Genomic DNA, 18,321 nt, shown 5'->3' with positions numbered 1-18,321 from the left:
GAGAGTGACAATCCAACATCCCACATGCAGTTTGTGCAGAGATCTGCAGCTGAGGCAGTGTACAAGCAACATAAAAGCACAAAGCATTACATTACACAGTGTTATTACACAATTCCTGCTTTAGCTGAAACTTGTATAAAACCCCCTATCCACTGCCTCCTCAAGGCTTTACAAATCTGATAGCAAAAATCAAAACTACAAACTATTTGCTGGCGTGCAGTTCACGAAACAAACTCCTCTGAATCCCAGCAAATACATGCCAACTACTTGGCCAACATGAAGCTTCCAGACTTAAGAGCAGAAGCATAAGGGAGCCAAAGACATAAATTAAAAAGCAGTTCTCCTGCATATTCCAAAGCTGTTTATTTGACAAATGTTAAGGACAGCTACAATCTTATCCAGCACTCACTTCCAAATGATAAGGCTAAAGCAGCAAACAAGCTCACAAGTATGTTGGAGTAGTAAATACTAGCACCAAAAGAGACAGTCTAGCACTTATAAATATACTGCCCATTGGAAAAACTACATTTCGATTTGTGCTATTTAGACCTGTATTTAAAATACTTATTTAGAAGGGGAACTCCCTTGGATGTTTGTACCTGATGGACATGTCCTCCGTGATGAAATAGATTTCACGCACCATGACTTTTCCAGACAGCACAGAGAATGAAAAGGAACCTAATTATATAAAAAAATAAATATTTATTAGCCTAAAGCTTTTGATTTTATGAACAGAGAGAATACAGCATTAAATTATCTGAAATGGGTTAACTGAGTATCTTGAGTTTTCCCTTAGTAGGGAAGTCAGAGATTCACAACACAGAAGACAAAGTACACAACTAAAGGATGCTGAGTTTGGCACAACAAAACAACCAAGCCCCTGAGGCACATGAGTCACTCAGAAACATCCAGGTGCCTTGCAAAGCTCAAGAGAGTTAGAAAAGCTGCTTAGAACATTTACAGTCTCAAGCCATTGTGTGCAAGACCATAACCAGAGAAACAAAGATTCCTGATGAATTGTTTTCAAAAATTTTAAATGGCTGTAAGGATTTTGGTCCAATTATTACAACAAATTATGCTTACAGCAAGAAGGATTAATAAGTAAGAAAAGACCAGCAAGTAATGCAACAGCCCAAATTTTTCCTAAGGCTTTTCACCTCACTCACAGAAAGTTAAGTACACCATAATTAAAAAAATTAAAAAATAAAAAAATCAACAGTAAACAACTGAAACCAAGCTGTAAATCATGGGATTTAATTAACAGTATGTTCTCCTTAGTGATGAGGTTTATTAAGAATACCACATATTTGCTCAGCCATGTCAGCTGGCCTTACTCAATGGCAATTTCACAGATAAATTTTAATAAAAGCCTATAGATCAAGTGTAGCAGCCAGTGAGTATTTAATCTATTTTGCTGTTCAAAAAAGCTGGATTTGGAAATGGTTTGGAACACAGTTCTTATCTTGAGGATATAAGCAAATAAATTACAAGGGTGTCCCTGACAGGCCAAGTGTGAGTGGGATTTTTTTTTGGTTTTAAGTTTTCACTACGTTTATGATGTATAGTTGCAGGAAAAAGCCCAGAAATAAAGTCATAGCTATTCTGTGAAGCACACAGAGGAAGGCAGAGGAGCAAGTGAAAGAAAATTAAAAGTGTGATCAGTGAGGTTGTGGGCTACAGCCGTCTGTGACTCAGCACCAGATATTTTTGTAAGTGGGTGAGTGCCCAAGTGATTTGCACTGACCTGTTTTATTGAAAAAAAGTTTAAAATATTTTAATAAAAAGTTAATGGATTTTGATGCAAAATGTTCAAGCCAGTATCAATTCTACATATCATAGTCCCAGTATGGATCAACCAGTGGTTAGTTGTTCTGACAACTTATTTAGAAAGCAAGGACAGTGTTGGAACAGGAACTCAAGGCTTGAGTCTCTGCTTTGAATCCACTGAATGTTTTCAAATCACACTAACAAAGGAACACTGAGTTTACTTCAAGGTTTTAGCAAACTGAGGTATGATAAAAAGCAGCAGACAAAGAGTGGCATTACATTAGTCACAACTTACCAATATGGATGTAGCCATGTTTATATAATCTGTTAAGAACCAGCGTTAAAATGAGTCCAATGTTCCGGGAATTATAGTAAGTTAGGTAGATAATCCATCCACAGGACAATATTGTTGCTGTTGAAAGATTACAGTGAATTAAAGCATATTTTAAAGTACACTGACCCAGATAAAAACCTTACCTATTAGGACTACGAGGCATAGAAGTGTTCTTCCTGCTCTTCAAAAAAATATTTAAACTGCTGGGAAACTTCAATGGGTGTTTTTAGAGAGATGGTGTGAGAAGGGTGTGAAGAGATGGGGGAAAAAAAAAGGGAAATAGGAAGGCCAGAAAAATATAGGCTGTTCAGTGCTCTTCCATTCCCCAATATAAAAAAAAACCCTGTCCTCCCAGAGGACCACATTATTTCATTACATCACTTATCATCTAAGAAGTTAGATTTTATAGACTGAACTGTAACATGGATTGTCCCACAGGGACATTTATTTCAGAACACCCTAAAAAACCCCAACACTTCCCAAGTCATACTACATCCCTTCCCTACTTTTCTCCAAATTGTGAACTGTAACTTAAATTTCCAGTCTTTCACATATTATCACAGGAAACATTATCATACATGAAACCATTTCCTACAATGCTACATCCTGAGAGAAACGTACCAGCCCTTGGGTTAGCAAAAATATCTCAACAGTTCAAGCATGGAATTTGATAGGGAAAAAAGGAAATAGCAATCCCATGAGAAACACTTTTTTTTTATTATTTTAAATTAGGTCTGCTAATCCCCAAAGTAATTTTTACTTTAGTTGATTAAGAGCTAGTAACCTAATTCTAATTACAAGGGTTCTCTAAGCTTCCAGAAGGACAAACCCAAAAGGAATGGTAATGCCAAGGAATGGACTAGTTCCAATTCACCTTACTGATAATTACTATTCTGTTTCACCCAAAGCAGAGTAGGGAAAAAACCTGAACCTTGTAACAGAAGTTTTTAATTTATGTTAAAAATGGAAAACTTATATGGAAATGCTGAAGTGCAGACTGGCATAGGAGTATGACTTCACTTTGAAGAGAGTTCAGGTGATTACTCAAAAAAAAAAAAAAAACTACAAAAACAATCTGTTCTTCCACTGTCCCTTTAATTTTTTTTCAGTGGGATATTCCACTGCTTCGTAACAAAACTTCGTTGAAAGAGAAAGAGAGGGTGAAATTGGCTCCCATGACTTTTGTCCTTTCCTTAGTGGAAATGGATCCAGTGTGACCAAAATTCAAGCAGCTCATACCCTTGGGCAATATGCTGCTTGACACATTAAACGAACCAAATCTGTGTGGGTGATCACACAGGAAAGAGCAGGGAGGGTGGAAGCTACATCCCAAGAAATCCCAGCTGGCATTGAGGGCAGTCACACTCCAAGGACAGTGTTCACCTCCCCCACTTTCAGGTGAGTAAGCTCCTCACAGCTGGTGCTCTGTGGGGAGGGAGAAAGGTGGGATGACTCTTACTCTGAGGGTCCATAAAGCTTAATTTGAGGTTCAAGTTCAACTAGACACTTCTAGATGGCTCAAGTCAAGAGGATGCCCTCTTAAGGTGGAACCTTCTGAGAAAAATTGGGAAACCAGTGCAGTTTCCAGTCCTGATCCCTTGCCTTCAGCACTAGATTCACCTCTGCTGCCAGCTGTAGCCTTGTTCTTCACCAAATCCCATAAACTTCATTAATTTCATTATTATACTCTTGAGTTTTCAAGCCTATTCACTGAAACCAAGTTTTGGAAATTGCATCTCTGAAGTTTTACTGCATGTGACTTTTAGAAATGATTCCAGAAGTGAGCAACAGCTCTTTGAGGAGCATGTTCATTTCTGGAATTCATCACCTTTCACTGAGACCAGTAGTTAGTTGTTTCACCATTCAAGAGAAGAAATTACTGATATCTTTTTATGTCCCATTATAATAGAATGCCATAGGTCAGCAGATAAAAGCAAAGGAGGAAAGGCTGGTTGAAACTGAGTCAGTTAATAAACTCAATCATTCAAATGTGTTTCTATCCAAACTTCATAACAGAAAACAAGTCAAAGCTTTTGAAAACAAAATTTTCAGATCTATTTGCATCTGTCCCACGTTTTACCATGAGCTACTACCACCGATTTCCCCTATTTTCAACTTGACTACACTGAGAAATCTATGTTGAGCATAGATTTTTTTTTCCATTTCAACACATTAAAAGTGAAATAAATAACAAAAAGTAAGCACCCTCAAATAATTTACCTATGTCCTTTCTATTTAATTTGGCCTACTGAAAAATAATTCCAGTATGTCAATAGCCAACAGACTGCTTTAACTTATCAGAAGTGAAAGTGAAAAAATAAAGTTGATCCTGTGTTGCCCCTCACTCCAAGTCCAAGAGTCAAGGCTGGAAAGCAGGCATTATCTACCTTTGGAAAAGTCTGAATTCACTGCACACTTTCAGTATTCTTATGTGGACCTGAATATAACTTCATATTTATTTTCCTGTCCTTGATTCACTTGTTTATAGATTCAGAAAATAAGAATACCTATACCAATATAAGCAATAGCACTAGTGCTATAAAAAAAAATAAATAAATCAGCATAACTAAATCAGGCATGTTTACAAATCCAGCTTGAAAATGATTAAATGAAAGCTTGGCTTAAAGGCTCATTGTGGCACACAATTCAGTCTGGAAGCTGTGTCATTAAACACAATAGACCTCAGATCACTTTCCAAACTACACCAGATTAAATGGCAGGTAGGCACATATTGGCATAAGGAAGTTATTGTAGCTGACTGTCATGCTAATCCTTTGTTATGGTATGATAAAAGAAATTTAACCAAAACAGAAGAGTTAACCTTACCTACTAACAGCCAAACAACGTTAGAGTCATGTTCTGTCAGGAAGTCTTCCAGCTGCGTGATACTTGGGACAAAACTATCATTTTTTCTTTGATCCATTGCTACACTGTTTTTGCATCAGCACCTATAGAACTGAAGGAAAAATAAAACCATTTCAAAATCAAAATGAGTAACATGGACAGGAAAAAAATGGACTATGTACCATCTTAAATCATCTCCAGCAGTCTGTTTAACACAAATACAAATGTACTTGTTTTATTTCTTCAATAACATCTTCATGATTCTCAGTTACCTCTTCTACTCCAGAGCTCCAGAAACGCTTCCACTCATCTCTGCTGGAACAGTTTCTAGGCACATGACTGCCCCAAACAAACTACATATCAACAAAATACCAAAATATGCTCTCCAAATTTAGTACCCTGAATGCCCTCTACAGCATACAAAAGCAAATAAATGTCTAAAGCTGTTGTGCAACAGCAGTAAGTCAAAAGGAAACTGAACATACAAGTTAAAATACGGCTGAATTAAGCTTACTAAAATGCAAAAATGTAACAAGACTAAACCCCTGCCCTTGCAGAAGAAAAGGCCAAAGGAGACACTTCAAGCAGTTACAGAAAATTCCCAAAACCTCCTGTATCCATTAATTCTGTTTAAGGATTGATTTGCATCATTCTGTAAAAACTGACTACCTGGTTGATCTGTTATAGAGAACAGAAAACCAGTCCTGACCTCTTCTGACTTCTTTAAATCACCCATAAATCACCTTGCAACTGGGTTATATTAATTAAATGTGATTAGCAGGGAGTTGCTCAACTCAGCAACATCTGTAATTACACAGCAGTATTTTTGTTGCATTGGTTTTATTTGAAGTCTTCTCCCTTGGACCTTATCTGTCAAATCTTCTTACAAAAAAAGAAGCATTAATTCTACTTCTTTTTTTTATTTTCTAACACCTTCCAGCTCCTGGCAGCCTGTCTTCCTGACAATATTCAACCTTCAAAAAATGAGTAGACCTTATTGCCCTTTTTTACAAAATCTCCGCCGGTTTCTCCATCAAGAGCTTTAGAACATAAAACTCATATTGATGAGTCCTTAGTTTTTCAGCAGCATAACAGCTTTGGAATAGTCGGTATTTGCAAATGTTAGCAATAAATGTAGCAATTCATCTGTTTTTTCCTTTAATGCTGAAACTACTATCATTATTTTAACTGGAAGAAGTTGGAAAAAACCTGCCTTTAATGCACTTGTTTCTCTTGTTGTATTCTGCTGAACCAAGAGCCTGTGTTTAGAACTACAACAGGAGTACAGTCCCAAGAGTAAGTGTTAATAATTTGTCCATTACCCCTTCTGCAGGAAGGAATAGAATGGAGAGGGAAGAAAATGAAAGCAGCACACAGAATAAAAGAAACAACAAAGAAACACAATGAACCAACACCAGTTTCCAGCAGGGATGACAAAAAAGCTACCAACTTACTCCCTTACGAGGGGAGGAATAAGAGGAGTAAACATCACACACATGTACACAGACTAAGAAAGGAGCTGTTGTTTCAGAAGGGACTTTAGAACAGCAAATTAAATCCCATAATGGCACTGTGATTTGCTTTAAGACATCCACAGTACCCTAATAAAAAAGGCACATGTCAGCTTGTATGATGAGGCAGATGATGCCTCTGCAGGCAGCCTCCGGGAGCCTTTAACCCCTGAATCACAGGGTAAAGAGAGAAAGCCAAATCAACACTTCCAGCATAAAAGGATGGAAGAACTTGTTCTCTCCCTTTCTCACCAAGGGGCAATGGGGTCACTCTGTTGTGACCAAGGCTACCATGGAAATGTTGTCAATAGGTGAGGACTGTCATTCTATAGCCTCAGCCACCAATATTTATCTTGCCAAGGAAGTGAACCATGACTTTTTCCTAAGAAATTATCATCCAAAATTACATTATACTAAGAAATTATTAAAAATCATTAAATAGGACTGTGGCAAGACAACTTGGAGACTGAAATCATTGAGTCTCAACACATAGCTACTTAAATACAGTTTTCATCATTTTTTTTGTCATCACTATCCATAACCATAAACTGGACATACTTTCAATTTTTTTCTGGGATACATTTTCTACCTATATGCAAATAAAGTCAGGAACCCCCCATCACTCATCATGTGTCAATACAACATATCTGAGCTTCAAAGATGATCCTTTAACATTCTGGCCCAACGATTTTTTTTGTTGGTTTTTTTTTGGTTTTTTTTTTTTTTTTCATTAGGGTAAGTCTTTGCCCTTGATCAAGTTCTTTGAGGGAGGATGCTGGCAATAAAAGCATAACCACCCAAAACCAGGCAGGAGCAACATCTGCACTGGATGTGAACTCTCAACACACCTCTCAGAGGAATCAGGTCCTTAATCCACTTAGATTATGAATTATTGTAATAGAATGGGGATACAAGCAGAGACTTAAGGAGTAACACTGCTCATAACGTCCCCGTGCATTTATAAGGCCCAGGGGATAAAGCAGCAGGGGACCCAGACCATCAAGACTGCTTAGAGGAAGAGATGCAACCTTTTCAGAACAAATATTTGCTACTTTCAGTATCCAGCATTTCTTTCGGTCCACAGTCCTGCACCTTCCACCCCCTATACAATGTAGCCATTGGTTTAAGCCCTGGACCTCTCAGCCTTCCTCTGCCATGCTCTATACACTGTAACCATAGGTGTGAATTCCCCTGGCCTCTCACTGCCCACACTCGGCTACATTTACTCCAGGGTGCAAACTCAACTTTGCCATCAGAGCAAAGGGCTGAGCTCTCCAGGAACAGTCATCCATAGGCTGCTGAGCCTGAATGCTCCTTCATTCTGCCTACTGTATTCTCTGAAGTAAACTCTGCCAGGAGCTACTCTTGGAATGACAAGACTGGAAGGTGTGAAATTGTCTCTTGACAACCATGCAAAAAACACAACAGAAAATATAACAAAGAGGAACAGAAACCCAGAACTTCACATTCATGTCTCTGCATTTATTTATCATCTTTTCTCAAGGTCTCTGCTGTTCTGTGATGAACAGCTCAGTCAGCATGCTGAAATATAGTCCAAAACCCTAAGTGTTTGGATTTATTTGCTTTCCCCACTGCCTTATTTTTTAAACACATTTTTACTATTCATTATGTCACTTGTGGCTCTCATTTACCACATACCACGTTAATAAATAAAAAATGTATTAGCTTTCTCCTGGGAAGAAGACAGGAGGAGTATTCTGTGGCACTGAGGTGACAGAACACTGATACTCATATTTTATCTTCACAGCAGCCCTTTAGGGTGTCGTGTAGTCATCTTTCTCCAAATGAATATCTGAAGCAAGAAGAGATAAAGGCCAAATCCCTTATTTATGATGCCCATTCTGAAATACTAGGGGCCTGCTTTTCAGGTTGTGCGTGTCTGGAGCATGTAGCAAGCTCAAGGGAGACACTGGACTGCCTTAAAGGTATGAGGGTTCGATTTTACTGTGAAGTTGCACCTTGTAGTCAGCCAGGCTGTCTTTATAGCAAAAACACATACTTAACAGACTTTAAAAAGTGAATGTTAATATCTTGTGTCACACATAATCCATTCTTCACAGTACCAAAAAGATGCAAGGGAAGTTAAAATCCTGGGGGGAGGCACTTAATTTTCAGCCTGCTTCCAGTATTACAAACCCGATCCAATTTTCACTGCAAATATTCCATCCCTAAAAAGCCAAATACTCAAAAGCAGCCATTCCTAACCTCTATAAACTCATTTCAATCACATCAGATAGGTAAACTCGTTTTAACCTCAGCCTGGCAAATTAACTCAACACCAAGAACAAACCTCTGCTTGAGCTAAGTCATTAAAAATTTACAGGAGGCATGAATATATGCAAGAGCTGGCAGGAGAGAAACCAGAAACTCGGTGACCAGAGTGCAGCCATTTGGCAGGGACAGCTGCACCCACCTGTAAAAGGTCTGTCCTGCACCTACAGATGGGCACAAAGGCAACAAATGTTTGACTCAGTGCCTGGGAGCATAAAGGTGATCTGCATCTTGAGCTGGGAGAGGAGAAAGAAAAATAAATGTCTGTTTATCACATCCTTTGTAAAGTCATTTTCCTGGCACACCCCTGTAGAAGCAGCTGAATAAAAGCGGTGTCCAAAGGTGGGGGGAAAGTAGGCATTTCATATTGAGAAGAAATACTTTTATATGGTTATGAAGTGGGTAGGGAAATAACTGACATGGCCAATTCCCTTATTACTGCTGGAATTCATGGGGGGAATAAATCAGGAGTTTAAATATGCCAGACATATCCCTCAGATCTTCACAGAAATCAAGTGCTTATCGAGTTTATGCTAAATTTGTGTTATTAGAGGTTAACTACCATTCTGAGGACGCTCCCAGCTTCTACAGCAATTAGTAATTGGTGGAGTGACAATTGCACCCGAAGTGACACACTAAATGACAGGAGGCAAGTCCCCCATGTCTCAATAAATGGATGTACATAACATGTCTGGATGCCTCATCTCAAAAAAGAAACCAGACCTAAGGCAGTTCCTTAAGGGAAAGAAAAGGTATTTTTGCATTACCCACTCCATCACTGCCTTTCAAAGGGTCTGCAGCACTCCTGCTGTGAAATCAGAGGTTTAGATAAGTAAATGATATTATAAAGGAGGCTCACAAACATAGACACAACTTTCCTCTCAGGATACTCTTACACTGTCAGCACCCAGAGGCACATTAAACACATCTCACAAAACAAAAAGCTGCCAACCTTGGCGCCTGTCCCAAAACTCTCCAGCTAGGTCAAACACTTCAAACCCATCCCAGCACAGCTTAGGAAATTCAGCTACTCTTCAGTCAACAAGCAAAGGGAAGAGGAAGGAAGAGAAGAAAGGTTGTTCTCAAAAAAAAAACCCAACAAACCCACACAAAAAAACCAAGGGAAGTGACAGCAGCCACAGAGCAATTCTGCCACGGGACAAACTGCATTGCCTTCATAGCTGGCACCCAATTAAAATCAGCAGGTCTGAGGTTTTTTTTGCAAAAAATCAGCAAAGATTTAGGTCTGTTTTCTGCCCTGTCTGCCCGTGCTTGAAGTCCCACTAGCGGTAAACTGTAAAGAAAATAAACTAGAGCTTTAATTACACCAATGAAATCCTGCTACAACCCCTAGCAGAAGCAGCTGCATTGAAAGCAGAGCTCAGCAGAGCCACACCTGGTTGAGCCGGTGTGTGGACAGCCTTAGTCAAACAAAATTTGCACTACAGTAGCTTAGTAAATAACAGGTCTGCTTCAAAACCATTTAAATCAGAATTAAAGCATACTCAAAGAAACAGTAAGATACAAGATAAAAATCATTCTCACAATAGCCTACCCAATGAGGTAGAGTTTCACAGCACAAGTGGTATCTTTTATTTATCTATTTTTAATAGTACATGACATGAGTTTTCCAGCAGAAAAGATATAAGACAAACTCCTGCTATGGCAACCAACACACCACTGCTAGCCTAGGATTCCTGATTGGGATAGTTTTTAATTTACCTTTTAAAAAGTAAAAAAATACTGCTTAACCTTGCCTCCCAGACATCTTCAGGAGAGCTGGTTCTTTTCCTGCTCACAGTGCCAGGCTTTGATACTGAAGAGGAAAGAAAGGACAAAACCAAAAAAAACAAACCCCAAAACCCACAAAAACCAGAACCTAAAGGCTCACAGTAGTAGAAATAAGTAAGGATTTCCCTCATGCACACTCCCCACCTTAGAGAGAAAAATAAAATTACTGCCTTTGGGGCCTTTGTTGTTGGTCTTAACAACAAGGCAATAACTTTTTCTTTTCTTCCCCTTTTTCAATTTGAGCACAGCACTGTACCTTTGAAATACTCTATGAAACTAAGTCATCTACTCCATACCTATGAATTTTTCTAGAAGTATACTTCCTCTAAATTTCTCCTCTGACACATCACCACAATTTGAGGAAAGGGGAAGTCTTTGCCATCAATCAATCAAACTAAGAGTCAGTCTTGTAGCTACAAATACCTCCATCCTTAAGGGAACTACCTACAGGTTCACACCAGACCAGTCACAACAAAAGATTTTGATGCAGTAACAAGTGCTAGAACAAGTTATGTGAGGAGATAAGAAGTTACTAGCAGAAGGTATTACATATCACAGTAAACACAAGGTAATTCTGCACACTGCTAACCAAAAGCATAAACCTCTTGCCTATTTCCCACGGGATAAAACGATGCAAAAGAGCAATCACCAAACAGCAGCTGATGCACATTTCACATGCCAAAGTTCTCTAACAGCATTCCCAAAAGGGTGAGTGACTTCAGCACGCCATGCACGAGGATAAGAGATCTCCCTAAATGTGTCCATACCTTCACACAATGAGCCCAGACGATCCACTACAAAAAAACCTACTCATGAACACTCTCAGAATGTGCAAAACTCAGGCCATGTTCCTAAACGAACATCCCTGAACATCCATTCAGAGCCAACTGCCTAAATGGACGCTCAATACTGCTTTTATCAATGGCTGCTTGAATAACCTATTAACATACTTTTACAAACAAGAGGAATACTCCCTCCTCCACGCCAGTTTTTCTTTTCAGTTGCCAAAATTTCTGGCCCCATTGTTTAGCTGGTCACTACAAATAAAAAGCAGAGGGCAGGAAAAAAAAACCTTACATGGCCACAATAAAAAGAACAAGCCAGAAAAGCAGAATTACTGGATTAAGTGACACAACAGAAGAACTCACGTGGCAACAACTGTGGCCTTTTCAATATTAAGCTAATGGAATATAAAGTTACACGCTGCAGCAAACTACCAGCTTGGGAAGTTATCACAAAGTTGGGTGAAGGCTGCTGTGGAGATGTGTCTTAGGATGGGAAAACCAGTCCAGACAGAGATTGTGATCGGGATATTTGCTACATGGCCACCTCTAAAACACACCTCCACGGTATCAGTGTTATGTTATGTATTAATTATATCCGTAATGTAACTACATCGGGTTTTTTATTGATAATGCAAAGTGCAAACGCGTTATCAAAACATCATTACGTATCATTACCACTACAGCTTCAGACGCACCAAAAAGCAGGTGCAAGTCCTGTTAAATCACTGTGTGTGTCTCAAACCCTCTCAGGACCAGAGGCACTGGCAGAGATCGCCTTTCACCGCCCAGGGACCAGCACAGAGAAACTTCCCTCGCAGGCCAAACACAAGCGGAGGCGCCTGAGCTCCCGCCCCCTGGCCTCACACCCTTTCTGCACGGCGTTAACCCACGCCAAAGGGAAAACAAGGAATCCCCGACACCGGAGGGGCTTCTCCTGGCACCGCTCCCCCGTGGAGCGGCCGGCACCACGGGAAGCACGGCGGGACCAGCACCCGGGGGTCACCACACCGCCCTCCGGGGCGGAGGGGTAGGCACCAGGCCTCCTCCCCGTCCCGGCCCGGCAGAGCCCCGCGCCGAACCGCGGCTCCTCCCGGCGCGGGGGCGGCTGCGTGTTCCCGGCAGGCCCAGGGCGAGCGGCGGGGCCGACCCCTGCGCGCCGGGCCCATCCCAGCGGGAAGCGGAGCGCAGCCCGCTCGCAGCTCCCTCCCCTCACTTACGCCATCGCCCTCCGCGGCTTCTTCCCCGCGGACCCGGAACCGGCGGCGGCGGCAGCGGCGGCCGGGGCCCTCCCGCACCTCACGGTGAAGGCGCGGCCCCGCCCACGGGGCCTCCGCAGCCAACCGAGAGGCGCCGCCGTGCCGCGCAGCCAATGGCGGGGCCGTCCGCCCCCCGAGGGGGTGGGACCGAGGCGCCGCTCCGCCAATGGCGAGGGGCGGCGCCTGCCCCGTGTGTGTGTGCGGGAGCCGCGCCCGCCCCTCCGCGGCGCGCGCAGGCGCGGGCACAGCTGGAGCCGCCAGATGTGCGCGGCGCGCTTGGCCCCGCGGGCGTGGCCGGAGCCGATACCTTGCGGGGCCGGCGGGCACAGGGGCCCGAAATTGGAGTCTGGCTAATGGATACCGCCCCCGGCGCGGCTGGGTGCCCGTTACCTCGGGAGAAGGAGTGCTGCCCGCCCGCCGGCGGCTGGCGGAGCGAGCGCCTGCGCGCCCGCGGCACCTGCCGCTCGCCCTCGTCCTCGCAGCGTTTAACTGCGAGGCACCGGAGGGGTTTGTTGGCTGAGCCGCCCGGTAAAGGGCTGTTCGTTTTCCCGCCCGTTGTTTGTGCCCTCCGAAGCAGGCGAAGAAAGCTGGCCCCTCGAAACGAGATTAAAAAAGTGAATTTTCAGACGCTTTTGAACACGTGTGGCTGTGGCTTGACTGCCCGGTGTAGCCAAATATAAGTACACGCTTTTCTTTAGAATCGCCATGGGATGATGAAATACTTAGTTTTCTTTAAAATCACCCAGGCGTGCATCCTCCAGCCTTCAGCAGTGCACCAGAGGAAACCAAAATAGTGACACTGTGTGTGTGTGTGTGTACACGTACATTCTTCCATGAGGTGCTTGCACACTTGTCAACACTGGTGCTGAGCTCCACGTTCCCTCAAGGCCCCCAGGGTTTCCCGTGTCTCCTGGGGGGTACCCATCCTCGGGCACCTGGATCAGAAGGCTGGTTGTACCCCTTGGTAGCTGCAAAATAAATCCTCTGGGTGAGAAACACACATTCCCTAAGCCATGGTGCTGCTCTCACCGGCCTGACAGTGAGACCTGTCTACGGGCTGCCTGGATTTGCTCGGGCCAAAGTGAAACAGCCCAGCTGAGCAGAGGGCTCCCGGCTCCTCTCTGTGGCCCACGTGTTCCTGCCTCCTGGCTCGTCTCTGCTCAAGCATTCTGCATGGTTTTCCCCACAGAGCCAACTTCCAGCTAGATCAGCAAACAGCGAGCATGATCCTGCCTGCTGCACAAGGCCATGGATGCCCCTGGGGGCCTGACAAGAGCTCTTAACCTGGCACAGAAAGGCACTGGCAGGATTATCCCTTGAGCAGTCCCACAGGTGAGCCCTGACCCCAGCTGCCCCCAGCACCCTGCTGGACAGAGCCGTGCTCAGAGCAGCTCCATGCATCCTCCACCCAACAGATGAACCACCATCAAAGCCAGCGTTACCTAACGAGGTTTATCCTCACTGTTTTCTATAACATTCCCATCATACCAAGCATAGTAAGAAAAATATTGTTTAAATATTCCTGGTTTTCATATTGAAGCCCCCCCTTCCACCTCCTTCCCTGCTGTTGCTAGAGCAGTGGGCTCCAGCACTCTTCCCTGACCTGCTGTGCTGAAGGGATGGAGTTTTGAGAGGCTCTTCCAAATGTTTTTACTCACATGGTGCCTGAAGGCTTTGATGAGGTCCATGCAGATAAGTCACACAAAGAAATGTTAGCTCAAAGCTATCACTAGAACTTGGGGAAGGTGGGCCTGTGCCTGCTGTAAGAGATGGAGGTAAAAGCTTTAATGCTGACACAGGCCTGGCTGGAAAACTGAAATACAGAATTAATACGAGGAAAAATATTTACCCCTCTACACCTTTGAACTTATTTGTTTTCTAAAGGACACTAATATTTACATTCTCCGTAAAAGAAACGTGTGCTTTCCTCTCACAAAAATATTTTTATGTTTGACTAGACTTATTTTTAAACTCTTATCAATACAGGGCAGAATGTGTCCCAGAACAACCAAAATAAGGCAGAGGGAAAAATTATTTCTATTCTTAGTGTAATACCACAACTTAAAGTTACCAGGTTTGAAATAGAAAATCCAGGGTAGCCAAAACTCTGGGTCTTATTCCAATTCTATTGGTGTGGAGGAAATGGAGAGGCTTTAAGTCTGCTTGTGCAACAGATAAAATCAAGCCCAAAGGTTATTCCATGCAGTATTTCTAAGCAAAGGTTGGCTGAAGTCCAAAATGTTTGTCTGAAAAATGAGCCCCTGTGTGTATTTGTAACCTGCAATTTAACAGCTTCACTTTGCCTTAGGACAGCCAGCAGCACTGCAGTTTTCTAGGTCTTTGTTCCTTTCTTTGTTAATGCAGCAAGAATTAGAACTATTTCTAATAAAACTGGTAACAAAGAGTAATTTTAGCAACTAGTACCAAAAATTTATATCATTTTTAGGTTTAGATTTGTCCTGTTTTCACATCCCTCTATTTTTACACCTGAGAATTATTTTTTCAGCATCATTTTACTCACTTCAAGGAAACTGGTTGTTCTCAGGCTCTCACCATGCCTTGCACATGGGCAGTGCAGTGAGTCACTGCATCCCAGCCTGGAGCCATGGAAAATGGGTGCCAGGATTTCCTCTTTTTAGAGGGGCTCCTGGTTCAAGTTTCTGAGCCCTGAGTGCAGCTCCCTGGAATCAGGGGTGTTGCCTGGGTGTGACAGGGACTGGAGCTGGTGGCTGCTGTAGGTTAGTGCTGACGTGAGCTTTGTGGATTCTCTCAGCACCCCTGCCTGATTGCCTGCTGTTTTTTTGAAGATTGCATTTTTGGGATGTTTGCCTCTGATGCTCATTTCCATCACCAGTTTCATTCCTTCCATTACCTCCCATGACCTTTTGGGGGAGTGTCTACAAATTAGGTCCTGATATTTTCTCCCGCTTTCTTTTCATTCTCTCTTCTTAAAGGAGTTTTCCCTTCATTTTCTTTCTGATAAGGAATGATGCCAAATTGCTTTTCTCAGCCCATCCTTCTGTACGCTGATTCCAGCCAATAAAATACATTTGACATTTGAAATTTACTTGTAGAAATTACTTTTAAAAGGGTAAACTAATAATCAAAGCTTCAAGATACCTTAGCCACACAAACCTAAAAGCTCATGTCGTAAGAGAAATGAATTGATTAATTACCTTTGTCTTCTGTAACCCAGTTGATGACTCAGATCTGAAGCTCCAGGAATGCCTCTCCTGACACACTGAAGCCATTCTCGAGGCAGTTTGAGATTAACAGATGAAATACAATGCACTGCAACACAATTCCATACCTTTAAAGTAAAGTAACAAAATAACTGTGATATCTAGATTCACATTTTTCAGGGTGGGGCTAAATCATGGGGTTTTTCCACTCCTGTCTGCTCCCTAACATACCAGAGGCTTCCCTTTTGGGGGAAAACTGGCATCTTCTGATGGTGCATATATATGCACACAAAACAAATGGCCCAGGCTTGAATGTTGTCTCTAGGGTATAACTTTTCAATCTTGCCCGAATTTTTCCCATGGCCTAAAAAACAGAGAATATTTCATCCTTAATTCTTCCCAGCATATGATGTTTCATCTCTAGTTATCAGCATGGCAGCTGAAAAGATTTTATAAATGTTGTCTCATCATACAACTTTCAAGTTAAGGAAAGTTACATCCTCTATGCTATATCTTGTTTTGCATTGAGTGGCATCCCCATTTACCTCAGTATGTTTATTTTCATGCCTGAAATTCCAAGACTTTCTTTGTAAGCAAAGAGGAGTAGTTGAGTAAAAGCACTGTCTTTAAATTATTTATGCCTCTTCTGCTTTGCAGTGGAAGATGCTTCTCTGAACATTGTTCTAAAAGCTCCCAAGTCATTTAGCCCATTGCTTTATCTTTGGGTGATGCCATCCAAGGGTCAAAGACAAACTGATGTCAAGGCTGCCAGAATTTATTCAGAAAGAACCAGTAGCTGCCGGGTACTCAACACTATTTAACAAAAGCAAAAATATGACTGAATATTCATAGTATTTTCTGGGACTTAAACCATTTACCTTGTTAGAGCAGCCCTGGCATTTTCCAGGGGAATGGAGCAGTCACTTCCCAACTGACATTAAATGACACTCACAGGTATGACCCCTCTAAAAATCCTGCAACAGCCCAGTAAGCAGAATCAGGCATTCACCATCGTGGAGCTGGAAGCTGATTCACTGGCATCAGTTACTTGAGAGACAATTCATTTAATCAGGAGGCTGTAAAGAGCCCTTCCATAGCCTTATCAGATTGAAAAGCCCTTGTCAGGCAATCCTCTTGCAGGGAGCTCTCTTAGAATACCAGGGAATTGTTTTCCTGATGCTGCATTTGGTATCAGAGGCTGCAGAGTGCAGACGTGGCATCTCACGCCTTTGGTGGACCAAGAGCAGCACAGTAATCAACTCAGAATTCAAAATATTTCCCTCTTGCTCCCAGCTCTGAGACATCAATTGCAAATAAATAGGAAAGAAAAAAAAAGTACATTACTACTACTCTGTGTATTATGAATCTTAATTCTGTCTTCAACTCTGCTTTAGTGTGGGGTTTGAAGTTGCTGGAGCTGTGAGGATATCAATGGTTGATTTATGTTTCCTCTAAGTAACATCAGTATTTACTATAAGAGTTCATTCTAGATTACATTGAAAACAAACAAACACTGAGCTTAGAGATAAAGAAATATAAATATTCGTTATGCAAAATATTCACAACACTGCGAAAACTCACTTCAACAAGCCAGAAGCTTCTGGGTCAAAACACCCACATCCTTTAACTTCAGGGCAAAATCTTAAATTCCTTGGTTCTTTTCATCTGAGGATAAAATCATAGACACTTAGTTCAGAAAACAAACAAATATTAATAATTTGTTTTAAGTACATAATTTGCCAGAGCTGGAAGTCGCTTGTTATCAATTACAGAATTAATTTACTCCATACTTGACCTTTCAGTACTCAGTGTTTTTTTAACTTCCAAAGAGTATTTATTCTAGGAGTTTCACTGAATGTTGCCTGTCTTTCAAAGGAGTTCCCCTTTTCGTGGTGCAGCCAAAAACTGATTCCCAAACAGGTTCCTTAACTGAGGAAAGCATCCTTGCTCTGTGAGTAATTTACTGGTGTCTGCATCTGTGCACCCAGATCTTATGTGAATATAAGAAAAATGTAGAAAAATCTACATTTGAAGATATTCTTCATTCAATCCCTAAAAAAATTGCAAAGGAAAATATAACTTACCTTACATAAAGGTTGTGCTGTCATATTCCTCCAAACTAAGCAATATAATTTTCACTTTGATCAGCAGTCAGAGTAGAATATGAGAATACTAACAAAACATGTTCACTTTTATTAGTTTCTTCAAACTATCACTTTCATAAACTGTTTCCTTCTGGTAATTAATGAGTGTGACTGTAAACCAACACTGATAATAAAATCTGCATTTTAGAGACCAGTGTTGTTTAGCCAGATTCTCAGGACTGTTCTTGTGCCTCTCATTCAGACCTATTGGACACATATTATCCTGTGAGGAAACAGGCATCAAACACACAAAATTAACAGTGATTGCAGCAAGCCCAGGGTATAGCTTGTGGAAACCAAAAATTTTCTAAAATTCATCAATTAAAACTGTTTTTAGACAGCACTAAATATGCTATTTCTGGAAAAAAATTGGTACTTTTAACTTCATAAAATGACAGGTGAAAACAAGAAAACA

At 41.7% G+C, this 18,321-nt stretch overlaps 1 protein-coding gene and 1 long non-coding RNA gene across 11 annotated transcripts in view; both read right to left on the bottom strand.

The window, feature by feature from the left end:
* KIAA1109 (KIAA1109 ortholog) overlaps positions 1–12,641 on the bottom strand; it is an 86,819-nt gene extending 74,178 nt beyond the window's left edge. For all 10 annotated transcript variants that reach the window (XM_015624256.3, XM_015624257.3, XM_015624263.3 and 7 more), the window contains exons 1-4: positions 12,542–12,641; positions 4,928–5,057; positions 2,063–2,179; positions 600–678 (exon numbers count right to left, since the gene is read on the bottom strand). In XM_015624256.3, coding sequence (XP_015479742.1) covers positions 600–678; positions 2,063–2,179; positions 4,928–5,024 — 293 coding nt within the window. In that variant the 5' untranslated portion in view covers positions 5,025–5,057; positions 12,542–12,641. The remainder of the gene's footprint in view (positions 1–599; positions 679–2,062; positions 2,180–4,927; positions 5,058–12,541) is intronic.
* Positions 12,642–13,116: 475 nt separating this feature from the next.
* Positions 13,117–18,077, bottom strand: LOC107203025. The gene is made up of 5 exons (XR_001520947.2): positions 17,344–18,077; positions 15,994–16,126; positions 15,757–15,890; positions 14,239–14,340; positions 13,117–13,548 (listed from the first exon to the last, which is right to left on the bottom strand). It is a non-coding gene; the product is annotated as an uncharacterized LOC107203025 (long non-coding RNA).
* Positions 18,078–18,321: the final 244 nt, after the last annotated feature.

Source organism: Parus major, chromosome 4 (assembly GCF_001522545.3).
Source record: "Parus major isolate Abel chromosome 4, Parus_major1.1, whole genome shotgun sequence".
In the NCBI taxonomy this organism is placed as follows: Eukaryota; Metazoa; Chordata; class Aves; order Passeriformes; family Paridae; genus Parus; species Parus major.
Note: the sequence above shows the minus strand (reverse complement) of the source record. Positions and strands in the feature narration are given on the sequence as shown.